Source organism: Thamnophis elegans, chromosome 14 (genome assembly GCF_009769535.1).
Source record: "Thamnophis elegans isolate rThaEle1 chromosome 14, rThaEle1.pri, whole genome shotgun sequence".
Lineage (NCBI taxonomy): Eukaryota > Metazoa > Chordata > Lepidosauria > Squamata > Colubridae > Thamnophis > Thamnophis elegans.
Genome location: NC_045554.1, coordinates 29,896,765 through 29,913,720, shown reverse-complemented (window position 1 = coordinate 29,913,720; position 16,956 = coordinate 29,896,765). Strand labels below are relative to the sequence as shown.

At 42.2% G+C, this 16,956-nt stretch overlaps 1 protein-coding gene across 1 annotated transcript in view; it reads right to left on the bottom strand.

Moving 5' to 3' along the window:
* Positions 1-16,956, bottom strand: part of SLC12A4 (solute carrier family 12 member 4) — a 63,304-nt gene that overhangs the window by 27,317 nt on the left and 19,031 nt on the right. The window contains 8 exon segments of the mRNA XM_032230554.1: positions 60-224; positions 2,195-2,409; positions 5,666-5,907; positions 7,237-7,367; positions 8,622-8,676; positions 10,828-10,974; positions 11,486-11,617; positions 14,944-15,035. Of these exon segments, the coding sequence (XP_032086445.1) occupies positions 60-224; positions 2,195-2,409; positions 5,666-5,907; positions 7,237-7,367; positions 8,622-8,676; positions 10,828-10,974; positions 11,486-11,617; positions 14,944-15,035 (1,179 nt within the window).

Here is a 16,956-nt window from a genome sequence, read left to right as displayed (position 1 = left end):
AAACCACCCAACAACACACCAACATACAGCCAGAGACTTCAGCCTCTGTATCGCCTCACCAGTCACAGAGGGGAAGAAGATGCCAACAAGGACAGTGAAGGAAGTTGCTATGTCCGCATACACATACAAGTGAAGGTTGTTCTTATTTCCAGCTACGTCAGCAGAAGGGTAGCTTGCCTTTTCCAGGATCTCGCCTTTCTCCAAGTAATGACCCCACACATTATCTGGGGTGGTGGAAACAAGACTCATTAGGAATAAATGGGGAAAAAAAACCCAGCTCGCTAGGTGTCAGATCCCTAAAAGTGAACTGCCATTCAATTAGGAGGAGGGGGGCCTCGGAGTTAAATCACTAGCTGTATCTGTAATAACTGAGTTTTACAACTTTACAACTGGTTTCCTGTCACTGGAAGACTGAAGGTCCCAGCATCTCTGGAGGGATGTTTATGATAGCCGTGTGGGATATCTTACTTTAATGTCTAACTAGAGATAGCCATGGGAACGTGTGTTTTAGTGACTCTCAGGGCAGAAGAGTTAAGGAAACATCTTCACACTTGTGTATTGGTCAGAATCTGCATTCAGACAAAGGGGAGGGGTCATTATCAGCTTAATCCCACTTGCATTGCCTAAAGGTTTTCAGATGCTGCTTTGCCTCTAATGGTTTCCATCCTGACTGATTAAAGGTTCCTTTTGAAATAATCCGTTTCAAGAGTCTTTACTTTCTCAAGTTAGGAGAGGAGCCATTACACTAGGTTTACTAAGCACCAAGCAAAGTTTATACATAGGGGCTAAGCTTAGCCAAGAAAAAGTTGGTCTCCTTGGTGGTCCAGAAATGAGAAAATTCTTTACCAAACAGAATAGCTAACAACTCTGGTAGATTCCATACCATTAAAAATCTGACAAGTCACAATGGGAGATAAGACAATCAAAATAGCTGTCATAACAACAGGAAGTTCCTCCCATTATATATATGTCAGGGATCTGATGAAGACATCAGACAGGAAGTTCCTCCCGTTATGTATAAATTATGGATCTTCAAACTTGGCAACTTTAAGACATGATCTTCATTCATGGAGTTCATGATGGTGACTTCAGGGAGTTGAAGTACAAAAGGCTTCAACTGTACACTATACAACTGTACACTATCACAGCCACTATATTGTCTTTTTAAGGGGAGTTTGGTATTCCCACATTTCATTGTTGCACAAAGCCAGAAAGTATATCATTTCCACGTCTTCATGTCCTCCTCCTCTTCCTCCCTATCTTCATTGTATGTATCTGAGATTATATCATTCCTCGTATTATGCAAGACACAGCACACGGGGTCTTCATTATCTTTAAAGCTCCCTATTGTTTAGAGCATGTAGGCAATTTTGAACCTTCGTGTTGTTGTGGAGCAACAAGGCCAATGATCTGGGCTAAAGAATTGAAACCCAAAACATCTCAAAAGCATGAGATGGCTCAACCCTTAATTGACTCACAATCATTTTACAAGGTTTGGAGATTTTCTTAGCCCTAGAGGGAGATGCCAGATGTGGGATGTGAGACCTTCAGCCCAGAAATCACACCGTCCTTGAACAATGGATAAAGAGAATGTTTCTGTATTGAGGTAGTTGTTTTAAGCATTCAGTTGTGTCCGACTCTTGGGTACTTTATAGACAAGGGCTCTCCATGCTACCCTGTCAAGCACAGCATCTTTCAATTATTGGATGTTCATCCTTGTATCAGTTTTGATGTTATCAGGCCGGCGTGTTCTTGGGTTGCCCCTTCTTATTCGACTAACCCTTCCTAGCATTGCTGCTTCTCCAATGAATTTGGTTCTGTGGATTTAATTAGGAAAACAGATCCTTCCCATCTCCTGTCCTATTTAGTTCAATGGAATGTAATCAGTGTTTCTCAACCTTGGCAACTTTAAGATGTGTGAACTCCAGCTCCCAGAATTCCCCAACCAGCCATGTTGGCTGAGGAATTCTGGGAGCTGAAGTCTAGACATCTTAAAGTTGCCAAGATTGAAAAACAGTGGTGTACACCAACAGGACCTCTCTAAGGTTACAGACTCAAGTTTCCCCCCATACAGCTGCAACAGGTCCTCCATAAAGATCCCTGAATATGGAATTGGTGATATGGCAACCTTGATGTGTTCATCGATGCTCTTACTTCCTTTCATCCCCACGTTATGCCATGGTGTTAAGATTACCTTTCAAAATTCCACTTGCTGCTCCCGGGATACCAACAATCTCGGTCACGTTATTTAAATGAAAATATTCATCGCAGTGGCCGGAGGTTGTGTTATAACCTGGGCAAAAGAGGTTGGTGAGCTTGGTGGGGACTGTCTCATTGTTGATCACTGTCGTTTTGGCACACATATCAAACTGGTCCCTTGAAAGAGTCCGATTGCCCAGCATGCACACCCTAGGGGGAAAAAAGGACATCAACGTGAAAGTTTACACATTTCTATTCAAAGAAAAATATCCCCACCTCACTACCCCAACATTTCTCAAAAAGCTGCCAAAAACGGTTCATTAAAAATATGCAAGGATATATCTTTGTTTCTAATCTTATTAGACCTCCTTTTGATGAACATCATGAAGTAAAGGTAAAGGCTCCCTTCAAACATATGTGCTAATCATTCCCGACTCTAGGGGGCAGTGCTCATCTCCATTTCAAAACCGAGGAGCCAGCGCTGTCCAAAGATGTCACCGTGGTCATGTGGCTGGCATGACTAAATGCCGAAGGTACACAGAGCACTGTTCCTTTCCCACCAAAGGTGGTCCCTATTTTTCTATTTGCATTTTTATGTGCTTTTAAACTGCTAGGTTGACAGAAGCTGGGACAAGTTCACTCTGTTATGCGGTGCTAGGGATTCAAACCACCGAACTGCCGACCTTTCTGATCAGCAAGCTCAGCGTTTTAACCACTGAGCCATCTCGTCCGCTAAACACCACGAAGGTTGCAGGAATAAGACTAATCCAGCATCTGACTTCTCAAAATAATCAGCCAGGCGTGTAAAACCGAGGGTGAAAACATCAACATTTGCTGATACACAAAAAGAAACTTTTCGCTTAGCTCTTAGCTAAATTTATCCCCTTAATCAGTTTTCAGAAGAAGATGCCAAGTTCTAATATTAGCAATGAGGGATGGGGGAAAAAAAACCTTCTACCCTTTTTTGTTTTTACAAGTTGCATTCTTTTCAATTAAAGTTCCAATTTTGGTTTAGGAATTCAAACTTTTTTTCTATTCCAACCCATCTGAAAAGTTATTCAACTGGAGATATAAATATATATATTAAGACACAGAGGAGGAAATATAAAGATTAAACAGATGATAGATAATATTTTGTATTCTTATAGGGTAAAGGTTCCCATCGCACATATGTGATAGTCGTTCCCGACTCTACGGGGCGGTGCTCATCTCCTTTTCAAAGCCGAAGAGCCAGCGCTGTCCCAAAATGTCTCTGTGGTCATGTGGCTGGAATGACTAAATGCCGAAGGCTCACGGAACACTGTTACCTTCCCACCAAAGGTGGTTCCTATTTTTCTACTTGCATTTTTACATGCTTTTGAACTGCTAGGTTGGCAGAAGCTGGGACAAGTAACGTTATGCGGCACTAGGAATTCGAACCGCTGACCTTTCTGATCGACAAGCTCAGTGTCTTAGCCACTGAGCCAATGCGTCCCCTTCTGCATTCTTATACCAGAGCACAAAACAACACTGAACATTTATATATGTGAGAACTTAAACAAGCAAAACAAAGAGAAACAAATGCAAACTTTGGACTTTTTCTATGTTCTCCCCTTTTGTGTGAACATTACTTGACTATATTACCACCACACACATCATTTGTATATTTATTTATAGTGTATAAATATCATTGTAAATAAACAAATAGAATGCACAAATAATGGAAGATTCCTTTTGAACCTTACTGCTTGTACATTTTGCCCAAAAATAGTTTCTAAGCAGGTGCCTTAACAATCTGGTAAGTTTCAAAGATTCAGAAACTTTGTTGTTTTTACTTCAATAGATTTCACAAGGTGGGTCTCCTAGAAGTAATTTTGTATTAATTTAGTGCAAGAAAAACAAAGTCCAGTGACATCTCGGTTTTCTAAAATAAAAACCCACAGGGCCACTAATGACAAAAGCAAAGCCTTTAAATGACCCCAAAATAATTAATACATTTAATAGGAATTCCATTGATAGGTTCATTGTTAGGAGCTTCTGCCATTACAAGTAGTCCTTGACTTATGACTGAAGTTGAGCCCAACATGTCCAGTTCTTAAGTGAATTTTGCCCAATTTAATGACCTTTCTTGTCACTGTTGTTAAGTGAATCACTACAATTGTTCGCAACTTTTGTCAGAAAGTTGCAAAAGGAGAAGTGATATGATCACACTGCAACCATCATAAATATGAGTCAGCAGCCCAGCGTCCGAATTTTGATCACTTGACCATACAACAGTTGTAAATGTGAAAAATGGTCATAAGTCACTTGAACGGTCACTAAATGAATGGTAATGAGGACTACCTCCTTAACATCCAACTTGCCAGACACAAACAACTAGAGCACCTCTGAGAATGGGTGAAATCGAGTTCTTTATTGTTGATAATCAGTTTACAAGAATTCACCACATAGTCTTCCTTTGGGGAATCTAGATATTGACCTAAGGCTTTGACCTCAAGGGTCCCTCCCTCCCCCAAATGGGTGCCTCCTTTAATGGACTGTATGCTGGAATACCTTTTAACCAGGGGTGAAAGGCTACCGGTTTGGACCAGTTTGTACAAAAATGCTACCGGTTCGCCCAAACTGGTAGCAAAAAAATGCTATTGGTTCAGGCAAACCAGCATTTCCGACAATCAACTGTGACACATGATTTATATTAGCTAGAAAATAGGCGTGTTCGGTAACAGGCTCCGCCCATCTGCCCAGACATCATCATGTCCGTTTTCGATGCTCTGCGCAGGTGCAGAGGTGGTGTGTGTGCTCACATTTGTGAACCAGTAGCGAAGGTAAGTACTGTATTTTTCGGAGTAAAAGACACTCTGGAGTATAAGACGCACCAAGATTTTGAAGAGGTAAATTAAAAAAAGGTTTTGCCCTCTGCAGGCCTCCCAAACCCTCTGCACACCTCATTTTCTGTGAAAAACAGGGCATACATAGGCTTTAGGAGGCTTGTAGAGTGCTCCTGGGGGTGCCCCACCCCCCAAAAACGAGCAAAAAACTGGTCCGGGGTTTCAGGAGGCCAAAAATGCTGTATTCAGTGTATAAGATGCACCCAGATTTTCACTCTCTTTTGGGGGGGGGAAGGTGTGTCTTATACTCCGAAAAATACAGTAGATTTCACTCCTGCTTTTAACCCTCCCATCGTGGCCTCCTCTCTTCCGTCCCTGGGTTCTCTCAGGCACAAGCAACCTGACCCACTTGTGAATAGTCTCAAACAGAAGCTTTATTGTTGGTTACCTATATTGCGAGAATCTTGCCCAATGGACAGCATTCTCTGAGGAATGGTCAGATACGACTTCAAGGATTCTAATTGTTCAGGTGTTGCTACTTTCTGCAGTGCAAGGACTCTAAGCTCACCTCCCCCCTCTTAACACCTCCCTCCAAGCTGGCTAGAGATTTTACCACACCTGGCATTTACAAGTTGACCTCCCCAAGTACTTCTACTTACGGGAAAAAAGGTGGACTGAAGATGGATTTAATTGACCCAGCATAGATGGATAAGATGGAAATGATGACACAAGCCAAAAAGAGTGAAGCAAACTTGTTCACATATTTTACACCCACAAAGACCACAAGAGCCATGAAGCTGAGAAATAAGGTCCCATAGACTCGCATATTATTCAGTGTGGCACTGGAAGTATCATGGGCCCCAGTTGAATGGAAAATGGCGGCCTGGGGAGCAATATATGTCTGAAAAGAGTAAGAACATGACTTTAGTGTTGGCAACAAAAACAAGCTGTGCAAGGCACACATTGGGAAGTCAAGAGGTACACAACATCCAGAAGTAAGTCAGACACCATGGCCCTTCCCCTCCAATTAGGCCAGCCACTAGACGATTTGAGATGGAAGCTTCCAGAATTTCAACCAAGATGACTTCTGAACCATCATGGACCCGGGAAACCTGGGAACGGTCATCCTAACACAGTGCTCCTCAACCTCACTAAATTTAATGTGTGCAGACTTCAACTCCTAGAATTCCCCAGCCAGTTGAAGACTTCTGGGATCTGAAGTCCACAGATCTTTAAAACTGCTGTGATTGAGAAACACTGTCCTAATGTGTCTGAAAAGCTACTGCTAAAGGAACCCTACAGAGGAGATGCCTTTGCACAACCAATAGACCTTAAAAAGAAGATATATTGTAGAATTCCATTCTTACTTCTTAAACATGGATTACAATCCCATGGTACTTGAACTGGGATTATGTCCCATTCAGTTCAGAGGGTCTTACTTCTCAATAAACATAAATGGCATATCATCACCATCACCAACCCTTACAATGTACCTATAAGTGTGAGACATTAAGAGACAAGAAACTACAACTTATTTTAAAACTAGTTGATAACCCAGCGTTGCCGGGCATTTATTTATAGGGGGAAAATGTCTGGAGGAAACGTAATTTTAATGTTGGATTTTCCCCCTTACCAGAGGGAGCCCCCTTGGGGAGTACTGTGAAGCCGTTACTATGGCTACCACAACTCCACTATGCTGTACAGTAGAAGCCATTTTATGGCGGTACAGTAGAAGCCATTTTAAGGCACAACAGGCTGTATCTTAACAGAACACACACCAAGGAGTGTTAGGGGTATTCTACTGCCACAGTACTTTTCTCCAGAGGGTAAGTCATCTGTGTACCAAGTTTGATTGAAATTGCTCAAGGCATTCCAGAGTTATGCTGGAACACCCACAAACACGTAAAACACAGAAGGGCAAACTGTAGTGTTCTTCTCCAGATCTTTGAGATACCAGCTTCAGCCGGTCCCACCCAGCAGGGCGGGGAGTAAAATATGATGGGAGATGGAATCTTAATAAAAAGTAAAGAATTATGAGTGGCCTATCCTTGCTATCTAAACACCACCAAGAGCAGCATGTCAGGCCAGATAACGCTTTGAAGTTTTAAGAAAATAGATGCTTCAATTAGCAGAAGCAATAATGGAACAATTTCAACGAATCTCTCTACATGTTCATTGGTAATTCTAATACATTGTGACTTCTCTGGCAATATATTTGTTCACTACTTACTAGTAGGATCTCAATGGCACCCAGGATGTACATGGCACCTGCGAATGTTGTTCCCAAGTAGAAACACAGTCCCACTGCACCTCCAAATTCAGGACCCAGTGATCTTGAGATCATGAAGTAGGAGCCACCAGCTACCACACAAAAATGCGAACAAAAGTGAAAAGTTTTTCTTAAGCAAATAAATTAAACAAACATATACAACATGACGATGCTCACCAGGAGATGAGAAATTCTAGTCCCACTTTAGGCGTGAAAGCCGATTGGATGACCAATCACCAGGAGATGGGGAGTTCTAGTCCCACCTTAGCTGTGAAAGCCAGTTGGTTGACTTTGGGACAATCACAGGATGGGGAGTTCTAGTCCCACCTTAGCTGTGAAAGCCAGTTGGTTGACTTTGGGCCAATCACAGGAGTTGGGGAGTTCTAGTCCCATCTTAGCTGTGAAAGCCAGTTGGTTGACTTTGGGCCAATCACCAGGAGATGGGAAGTTCTAGTCCTACCTTAGACATGAAAGCCAGTTGGTTGACTTTGGGCCAATCACCAGGAGATGGGGAGTTCTAGTCCCACCTTAGCCATGAAAGCCAGTTGGGTGACTTTGGGCCAATCACTAGGAGATGGGGAGTTCTACTCCCGCCATCCATGAAAGCCAGCTGGGTGACTTTGGGCCAGTCCTTTCTCTCTCAACCCAACCCACCTCATAGGGTTGTTGTTGTGGGAAAAACAAAAGGAGGAAAGTGTGTTGGGTAAGTTTGCTACCTTGAGTTATTTGTAAAAATAATAAAGACGAGATAGAAATATACATTTAAATAAATAAATAAATAAAAACTTTCACAGCTAAAAGAAGCAGAATTTTTTCTGGAAAACTAAATGTCAGGATGTTAACAGGCTACTACAACAGACTGTCTCTGAGAGCCTGATTTGTATAATGCTGGGAAAAGTGGGCAGCAAGGAAAGAAAAGGAAGAACAGAAGCAGAGTGAATGAAATCAGAGCAGTGGTGGGTATACCTGATGAAAGGCCTAAAGGACCAGGTTGGCAATAGCAATAGCACTTAAGACTTATATACTGCTTCATAGTGCTTTTACAGCCCTCTCTAAGCAGTTTACAGAGTCAGCCTATTTGCCTCCAACAATCTGGGTCCTCATTTTATCAACCTTGGAAGGATGGAAGGCTGAATCAACCTTAAACCGGTCAGGATCGAACTTCTGAAAGTGGGCAGAGTTAGTCTGCAATACTACATTCTAACCACTGCGCCACCACATCTCTGTTCTGGGGAAAATCTATCTAGGTCGTTGATATCAGCTTGACAGCAAGTCATTCATTCATCTTTTCCCCCATTGGGACTGAGCTTCAAAATCATAATCATGGCAAATAAATCACAAAGTACCTGGAACTACCCCATTGGTTGCAATTGCGCTCATTGATATAGCTGTCAGCATGGTCTGTGAATGACAAAAGCACAGTTTAAATTATTATTATTGTACAATTGTATCACAGCGGCCAGTTGTTTCGCTGGATTTGGCATTGGTTACTAGTCGGGCCCCACCCAGGGGCCTAGGACGTCGTAACATATTTTCGTAATATGCGTGCAGATCCAAGCAGTGCGGCTTTTTGCATTTGACTGATGGTGATTTTGTCAATTTTTAACTGTTTTAAATGTAATTCCAGTGCTTTTGGAATAGCACCCAGTGTGCCAATTACCACTGGAATTACCACTGCTGGTTTGTGCCATAGTCGTTGAATTTCGATTTTTAAGTCCTGGTATCTTGCGATTTTTTCATGTTCCTTCTCGGCGACCCTGCTATCACCTGGTATTGCGATGTCTATGATTGTGACCTTATTTTTCTCAACCAGTGTGATGTCTGGTGTATTATGCGCCAGTATTTTGTCGGTTTGTATACGGAAATCCCACAAGATCTTGACCATCTGATTTTCTGTGACTTTTTCAGGCTGATGTTCCCACCAGTTTGTTGCTGTTTTAATATTATAATTTTTGCACAAATTCCAATGGATCATTTGTGCTACTGAATTGTGCCGCAATTTATAATCAGTCTGCGCGATTTTTTTACAGCATCTGAGAATGTGATCAACAGTTTCGTCAGCTTCTTTGCAAAGTCTGCATTTGGCATCATCAGAGGATTTTTCGATTTTTATTATTATTATTATTATTATTATTATTATTATTATTATTATTATTATTTATTAGACATATACTGCTTCATAGGGCTTTCAGCCCTCTCTAAGCGGTTTACAGATTTTTTAGCAAATTGAGTCAGCAACTTGCCCCCACAGTCTGGGTCCTCATTTCACCCACCTCGGAAGGATGGAAGGCTGAGTCGACCTTGAGTCGGTGAGATTTGAACCGCTGAACTGCAGATCACAGTCAGCTGAAGTGGCCTGCAGTACTACACCCTAACCACTGCGCCACCTCGGCTCTTATATTAAATATATATTATATATTTATATTATATATATTCTTATATATTAAATATATAGGAATGCAAGAATCATCAACTTTAAATACACCACATGTTTGCAAAGGGATGTAACCGAATCTTTTAGTTATTTGTCTTTCCAACCCAAAAGAATGTTATTATATAAGGGGTTTGGGATTCTGTATTGTCCATCCAACAGAAGGATAAATTTCTGGAAATTGAACAGAACAAGACCAAATTCGGTATGGATGAAAACACATATATTTTTCATTATTACAGGGAATTCCAGCAATTTTAGGGGTTAACAGATGTTTCCTCCACCGATGAGGTTACAGTTTGTGTAATGAAACATCTCCAACAAAACAACCAATCTTAGAGACAAACAAGAACCCACAGTTGAAGCGTGGGCTACAAATATTCTCCTTTAATGTTTCCTTCACTGGCATCAAATGGGCCTATTTTAATGGAACGGAAAAAGCACAGAAGTAGAAGAATGTGCCAATGGAACATCAAATTTAGTCTTTAGATATAGAATTCCTTGATTCAAAGTACATGTTTATCCAACCAATTTGTTGAGTCCTAGTTTCCATCTCGCAAGCCTTGGGGTTTCTAGTAAAAAAAGAAAGAAAAAGGAAAATATAGGGAAGAAATCCACCAAGCTGGAAGCTGCCCAGTCATAAATTTGGACATTGAGATATCTCCATCGGGAAGGTTCTGGATAAAAAGTCATAGCATGGTTGGAAGACAAGAAAGTCGGTGGCATCTAAAGGATGTTTCTCTCTAGGCCCATGATGACAAACCTATGGCACAGGTGCCAGAGGTGGCACACAGAGACTTCTCTGCGGGCATGCAGTGTCACCAGCTGCTCTTCTGGTTTCCAGCACACACATGTGCGCCAGCCAGCTGGTCTTGGAAAAACAGCCTGAAAATGACCCAAAAACGGCCAAGAACCAGGCCGTTTTTCAGGCCATTTTCAGGCTGGTTTTGGCCTGGAAAACATCTTGAAAATGGCCCAGAAAATGACCAAAACTGCCCCCAAAACAGGCATGCACATGCTGGCCAGATAGTCCTTGGGTTTCTGGCGTGCACACATGCATGCATATTCTAGTTTGGGCACTCGAAAAGGATCGCCATCCCTGCCCTAGGCCATATACTCACACAACAGCAGCAGATTAAGACAATAAGGAAGGCCTGGAAGACACCTGCTGTCCCCACTATCCATGTCAGCCGAAGGAAAAGGATGACCCCAAAGATATTTTGCATGCATGGCAGGTAGACGCCCATCAGGGTACCCATACTGGGAGACTGAAAAAAAGAAGACATCATCTCAACAAAGTTGCACGATGGACTCTTGTGGTCCAAGCACTGTTCCCCCCTCTTCAAGGATGCCTCTTGGCCAGGCAGTCATCTCCTGTGAGAAAAATTAATCATCTACACCCAAAGCTTGTCCTTTTCGTCTAAAAGTCACCTTGTAAGCGCATGGAGATTTAGCCAAGGGATTGGTTACGATTCATGGGCTTCCATCAGAGGCTGTCTTTCTGCCCATCTAAATCAAAGGTCCCCAACCTTTTGGGCACCAGGGAACGATTCCATGGGAAGGGGATTTTCCATGGACCAGAGGGGGGGGGCGTGGTTTCACGTGCTGCCTGCATCCCACGGATGGGACTTCACTTGTTTACGGGGCACGGTTTCTGGCATGCCGTGACCCAGTGTTGGTCCACGGATTGGGTATTGGGGACCCCTGATTGTCTGGGCCTTGCAAAGTTGAATCTTCACAAAGAAAAACTGAACCCCAAAACTGAAGAAAGCTACATACTTTTGAAACTTTACTTCTTGAGCCTTCGGCATTTTCTGCTTCTTCGTGTTCCTTGGCTCCCTGAGTGAGATTTGTGTAGCTGACCAATTTGCCCAATAAAGAAGACACCTTCGGACGAATATCCAGTTCTTCCTACAAAGGGAAACATGCAAGAATGCATTGGCCAACGGGTGCAGTAGAGTTTTAGCATTTTGGTCCTGGAAATGCTTCGCCTGTGTGCTTCAACTCTTGCATGGTGCTCTCTGAAGGGAGGCCTAAAGCAATCTACCCCCATGGTACTAGTTCAGCATCCTTTCTTGGCATGTCCCAGCAACATGGGCGAAACCAAAACCAAAAGATGAGGGGGATGGACCTCCCAGAGGAAGAGGGACAATCTTGGTTGCCACCAAGCCAACTTCTGGAAAGGCTAACTAGGCAAGCAGGCTGATGGGCCAATGGCAGCATCTCTCTGTAGCCATCTCTATGGAAATGAATTCACAAAATGGACCATCTTGTTACAACCCACAAAATAGCCTGGCTGCTGAGCATTTTGCTTTTTTCTAAAAAGGCCATGAGACAGAATAGAGATATAATTTGAGAGCGGGAATTATCCTAAATTTTGGCAGTTTTCTAGCATCCTAGCTGGCCAGCCAGAAAAAAACAACTGAAAACATTCATCCTAGCTTTTTTTTATTTCTATAAATGCATTCATATCAATGAATAGTTTCATTTATTTTTATTTCTCGTCTGTGCAATACTCAGCATGGGGATCAATTTTTAAATGTGATCTGTTACCCCACCAAATTTCTAAAATAAAACAGGATCTTCAGAAAAAATATATTATAGCATATTGCTGAAAGCATTCTTAGGATGATTTGATTATTTTTAAAGGCAGGGATGACAATTAAATTGGTGTATCTATGACTGCCATGGTAAACTAGTGCCTTGTGCCGAGTCAATTTTTTTAGGAAATTTAAAAAAAATCAATCATGGATTTCTAAAGGGGCTGCCCCAAAGAAGAGGGAGTCAAGCTGTTCTCCAAAGCACCTGAGGGTAGAACAAGAAGCAATGAGTGGAAACTAATCAAGGAGAGAAGCAACTTAGAACTTAGGAGAAATTTCCTGGAAGTTAGAACTATTAATCAGTGGAACAACGGTGGAAGTTTTTAAGAAGTGACATGATAACCATTTCTCTGAAGTGGTGTAGGGTCTCTTGCCTAAGCAGGGGGTTAGACTAGAAAACCTCCAAGGTCCCTTCCAACTCCTATTCTATTCTATTCTATTCTAGTCTATTCTATTCTATTCTAGTCTAATTCATTCTATTGTAGATTTATTGCCAACATTCCTCGTGATTTAGATCTTTGGTAGAGCAGTGTTTCTCGACCTTGACAACTTTAAGATATGTGGACTTCAACTCCCAGAATTCTGCCCTAGAGTCATGGATCCTGTCCAATAGAGCAGCTTCCATAAACAAGGAGCTTCCTGTCCTTCCATATGAAGCTATCTCCCCATCCTCCTCTCCCAGCCAGCTAGAACTGCACTGCCAAGATAACATCAAGAGTCAAATCCCAAACCTGTGAGTAGCCATCGTCCCAGGAGTTATTGTAAGACATGCTCATCTCATCCCATGGATAACCCAATTCTCTTTTCTGAGCTCGTATCCAGGCATCAATTCTCTACTATGATGCGAACCAAAGTTCCATTACAAGCACTGGAGCAGTGTTGCTCAACCTTGGCAACTTGAAGATGGGTGTAGGTCAACTCCCAGAATCCCCCAGCCAGCTGGGAAATGAAGTCTATTCATCTTCAACTTGCCAAGGAAGTGTAGAGCTTTCTTCAACAAATGACTTACAGATACAACCTTAAAGCTGATTGATTCACAGATAACATCACCGCATCCCTTTAAAATGACATTTTATACTTTGAAAACTTTCTAGGGATTGAAGGGATTACAATCAAATCAAGACATTTATGACTGCCCATGGTAAATTAATTCCTTCTGTTGAGTCAATTGTTTTTAAAGGAATTTTTTTTTAAAAAAAAATCAATCACGGATCTTTGGTCATTTATTCTGCAGATTTATTGCCAACATTCCTCATTTTGCAATGCAAAATATTAATTTTTCATATGTAGCTGCCAGAAAACTATGAGTTCTGGTCTCGCCTTAGAGCTGGGTGACCTTGAGCCAATCACTTTGTCTCAGCCCTAGGAAATAGGCAATGGCAAACAATTCTGAAAAACCTTGGCAACAGAACGGCAGGGACATGTCTAAGCTCAAAAAATTGGATCAGAAAAGAAAAAAAACAACAACTAGTTCAGTACCAACTGTACAAGTTTCCACATAGTCTTTAAAGGTAGTCATCAGTGGTGGGCTTCAAAAATTGTTCGAACCTACTCTGTGGGTGTAGACTCCTTTGTGGGAGTGGCTTGCCACCCATGTGACCAGATGGGAGTGGCTTGCCGCCCATGTGACCGGATATGAAATTATGAATTAGTACTTAGGTCGGTCCAAGTAGCTATTCAGAACCTCTGGCATTAAAGCATGCAAGTCTTAAAGCTGTCAAGTTACAAGATCCTTGCACCCCTAACCCTTTAGAAAAAAAAACTAGGGGTCTTCAAACCTGACAGCTTTAAGACTTGTGGACTTCAACTCCCAGAATTCCTCCTCCAGTCACGTTGGCTCAGGCACTCTGGCATTGAAGCATGCAAGTCTTAAAGCTGTCAAGTTACAAGATCCTTGCACCTCTAACCCTTTAGCAGTGGTGGGTTTCAAAAATTTTTGGAACCTCTTCTGTAGGTGGTCCACTGGTGGAACCTCTTCTAACTGGTCCGGTAGATTTGACAAACCGGTTCTACCGAATAGGTGCGAACTGGTAGGAACCCACCTCTGCTAGTCACGTACAGAGCACATTATAGTAAAGATTACTACCAAGTAATGATAAGAACACAAGAGTGATGCGGTGGCCTAGAGGTGGACTCTTGCCTCCCAATCAGGAGAGTGTGAGTTCGATCCTGGGTAGCGGCAGATATTTCTCTCTCTGGGCACAACGAGAATACATCTGCTAAAACAATCTCTGGATTGGCGACAGGAAGGGCATCTGGCCAGTAAACACTCAGCTCCATTCAGTTGCCCAAGACTCCACCCCCACAAGGGATTACGGGGTCTTTAAAAGAAGATGAGGAATGATAGGAACATGAGTTACAAAATACTTCCTAATTTAGATCAATATTTTTTTTCTCTTTTAGATCAAACTTTTCCTGAACAAAAACATTTATTATGGATGCTGAGAGTCTTTGCACATCTTTGTATGTTTAGGTAACAAACTGAAGGCATAAGGGGGGAAAAAGCTCTATAGTTTGAAGTGAGGCAGAACCTCCTTGATGTCCTTCAAAACTCCACTTGTTGGACAAGCGCCAAAATGAGCATTCTGGAATGCTGAAAAACTGACCCCCCAAAAATGAAATTTCAAGCATCGTTACCTCAAATAAGGCCAGGTTTCGGTCGTAGTAATCTCCTTTGCCTGGATCCGAGCTGTTGAGGAAGGGGCAACTCTCTTTATGGTTGCCATGTCCTGAAGAAAGAAAAATAAGGGTGGACGTCATTTCAGGAAGGAGGTGGCCAGATTTCCTAAAAATGCCCCAATTGATTAATAGGTATCGAGTCAAGTCTTCAATACAAAACTAGTCATTTATTAGGAGCATCATTAGGCAAATCTGTTCGCAGTCAAATCCATGCTTTGTTTGATTTAATCCTGAACTTTATCCCTGTTTCTTCCCTCCCCTCACTCTGTGTCATAAATCACATTCCCCTATAAGATGCACCTCTCCCCAAACCAGCTGCAGTGATCTGAGATCCGACTCCAGGCGACAGTATGCATGAAATGCACTCCCCCTCCTTCTCTCCCTATGAAAACACTGGGAGTTGACAGAGATGGTATTCAGCCGGTTGGAACCGGTACGCCGAACCGGTAGTGGAAATTGCGAGTGGCCCCGCCCACTCACCCCCGGCTCTATGCCGACATATTTAGGCACGTTTTCAAGCCGTATACATGTATACAAGCCATGTGCACGATCAAAGCACATACGCAGAAGGCTGAGTGCATGTGTGGATGCACACACTCACATTTGTTACCCAGTAGAGAAAGTACATGAATATTATCCCTGGAAGAGAAGTTCAGGAGAATTCTGAGAAACAATAGGGAGGGAACTATCCCTCCATTGCATTTTACATTGCTGTAAATTGGACTTTGGGATTGGTGGTGGCTCCTTCTCCTCTTGTGTATAAGACATGGCTTGTCAGCCAGCTAAAGTGGCATAAAAGGATTTGCCTTCATACAACCCAAATCGTTTCTGGTTTTCTATTTGATGTTGATTAGAAAATGTCTTTATTACAAAGGCTTCTAGGTCTCTTCACTCATAAAACTCTAACCAGTTTACTAGCAGTACATTCAATACATATCGTGCCTTTGCAATAAATCAAGCTTTATCCAGTGAAACGTATCAATAAAAATAAACATTGGTGATTCAGATAGTTAACCATGCCATTATAAAATTATGGTATTATCAAGCAGATTAACCTCAACTATAACAATGTTTAATTTCAGGAATTGTAGAGGTCTTGGTGTTCTCTGAGCTTGTTGTTTGCTTGCAAACATTTATTTACTTGACTTTATCTATCTTTAGGGATGAGGTAGCTCAGTGACTGAGACGCTGAGCTTATCGATCAGAAAGGTCTGCAGTTTGGTGGTTTGAATCCCTAGCGCCGCATAACGGGATGAGCTCCCTTTACTTGTCCCAGCTTCTGCCAACCTAGCAGTTCAAAAGCATGTAAAAAATGCAAGTAAAAAAATAGGGACCTTTGATGGGAAGGTAACAGTGTTCCGTGCGCCTTCAGAGTTTAGTCATGCTGGCGATATGACCACAGAGACGTCTTCGGACAGCGCTGCTTCTTTGGCTTTGAAATGGAGATGAGCACTGCCCCCTAAAGTCAGGAAGGACTAGCATATATGTGCGAGGGGAACCTTTATCTTTACCTTCTCCTTCTGTTTCTCTCTCTTTCTCTCCCTCATTCTCTCTAACTTTTTTTCTTTCTCTTTATCCTTAACTTATATTTTTAACTGTAACTTTAACTTTATCCTCCTCCACCACCACCACCACCTCCTCTTCTCTATTGGATTTTCAGAAACTCTTGCTTTATTTTCTGAGCGGTTCTTCATGCCACCCTCCACTCCCACCAGTTCTGGAAATGCTCTCAGAATTTCATTCCTGCAGAAGACCAGACTTCCCCGAGGAACCATCAAGTTCTCTACAATATTGTGAAAGTAGCAGGAGGCAGCCACTGCAACATTAGCAGACTTGTTATTGTTCCTGTGAAAATAGAGCATCAAAGGCACAGTCATTTTTTCCCCTAAGATCACCTTCATTTAAAGTTATGAGAAATCTGGGCTCTTCATATTGTTCCAGCTCATAAACCTTGTATTAGCCTGGTCCAAT